We start from the raw sequence: 331 nt of genomic DNA, 5'->3' as shown, positions 1-331 counted from the left end.
CCACCACCAGCCACAAGGGAATTCTCTTCCCTCCTACAGATAAGCTAACGGTCTAAAAATAGCCAAGCCAGACATGAACATGCTCAAGGACCGAGGGATCCTCACACCGTTCCAGACAACACACAGACAACAGGCCGCGGACGTTTCACAAGGGACAACCAACCAGCAGACGGGAGGCCGACCCGACTGTCAAGACGCCCATACCCGAGCCGCTGCTCACCTGCAGTCCAGCCCGCTGAGAACGGGACACCGCTTTGGTCTTGGTCTTTCCAGAGTCCTTCCCAGCCTTGCCGCCAGCCTGGCGGAGAGGAGACCAGAGTGCCGGTAACCG

At 58.9% G+C, this 331-nt stretch overlaps 1 protein-coding gene across 1 annotated transcript in view; it reads right to left on the bottom strand.

Moving 5' to 3' along the window:
- LOC103773777 (histone H2A.Z) overlaps positions 1 to 319 on the bottom strand; it is a gene marked incomplete at its 5' end in the record, with an annotated part of 1,727 nt that extends 1,408 nt beyond the window's left edge. Inside the window, one exon of the mRNA XM_008941154.1 lies at positions 221 to 319. Coding sequence (XP_008939402.1) covers positions 221 to 319 — 99 coding nt within the window. The remainder of the gene's footprint in view (positions 1 to 220) is intronic.
- Between the last annotated feature and the right edge of the window lie 12 nt (positions 320 to 331).

Source organism: Merops nubicus, unplaced genomic scaffold (assembly GCF_000691845.1).
Source record: "Merops nubicus isolate BGI_N331 unplaced genomic scaffold, ASM69184v1 scaffold50355, whole genome shotgun sequence".
Taxonomy (NCBI): Eukaryota; Metazoa; Chordata; class Aves; order Coraciiformes; family Meropidae; genus Merops; species Merops nubicus.
The sequence above is the reverse complement of the archived record's forward strand: the minus strand, read 5'-3'. Positions and strand labels throughout refer to the sequence as shown.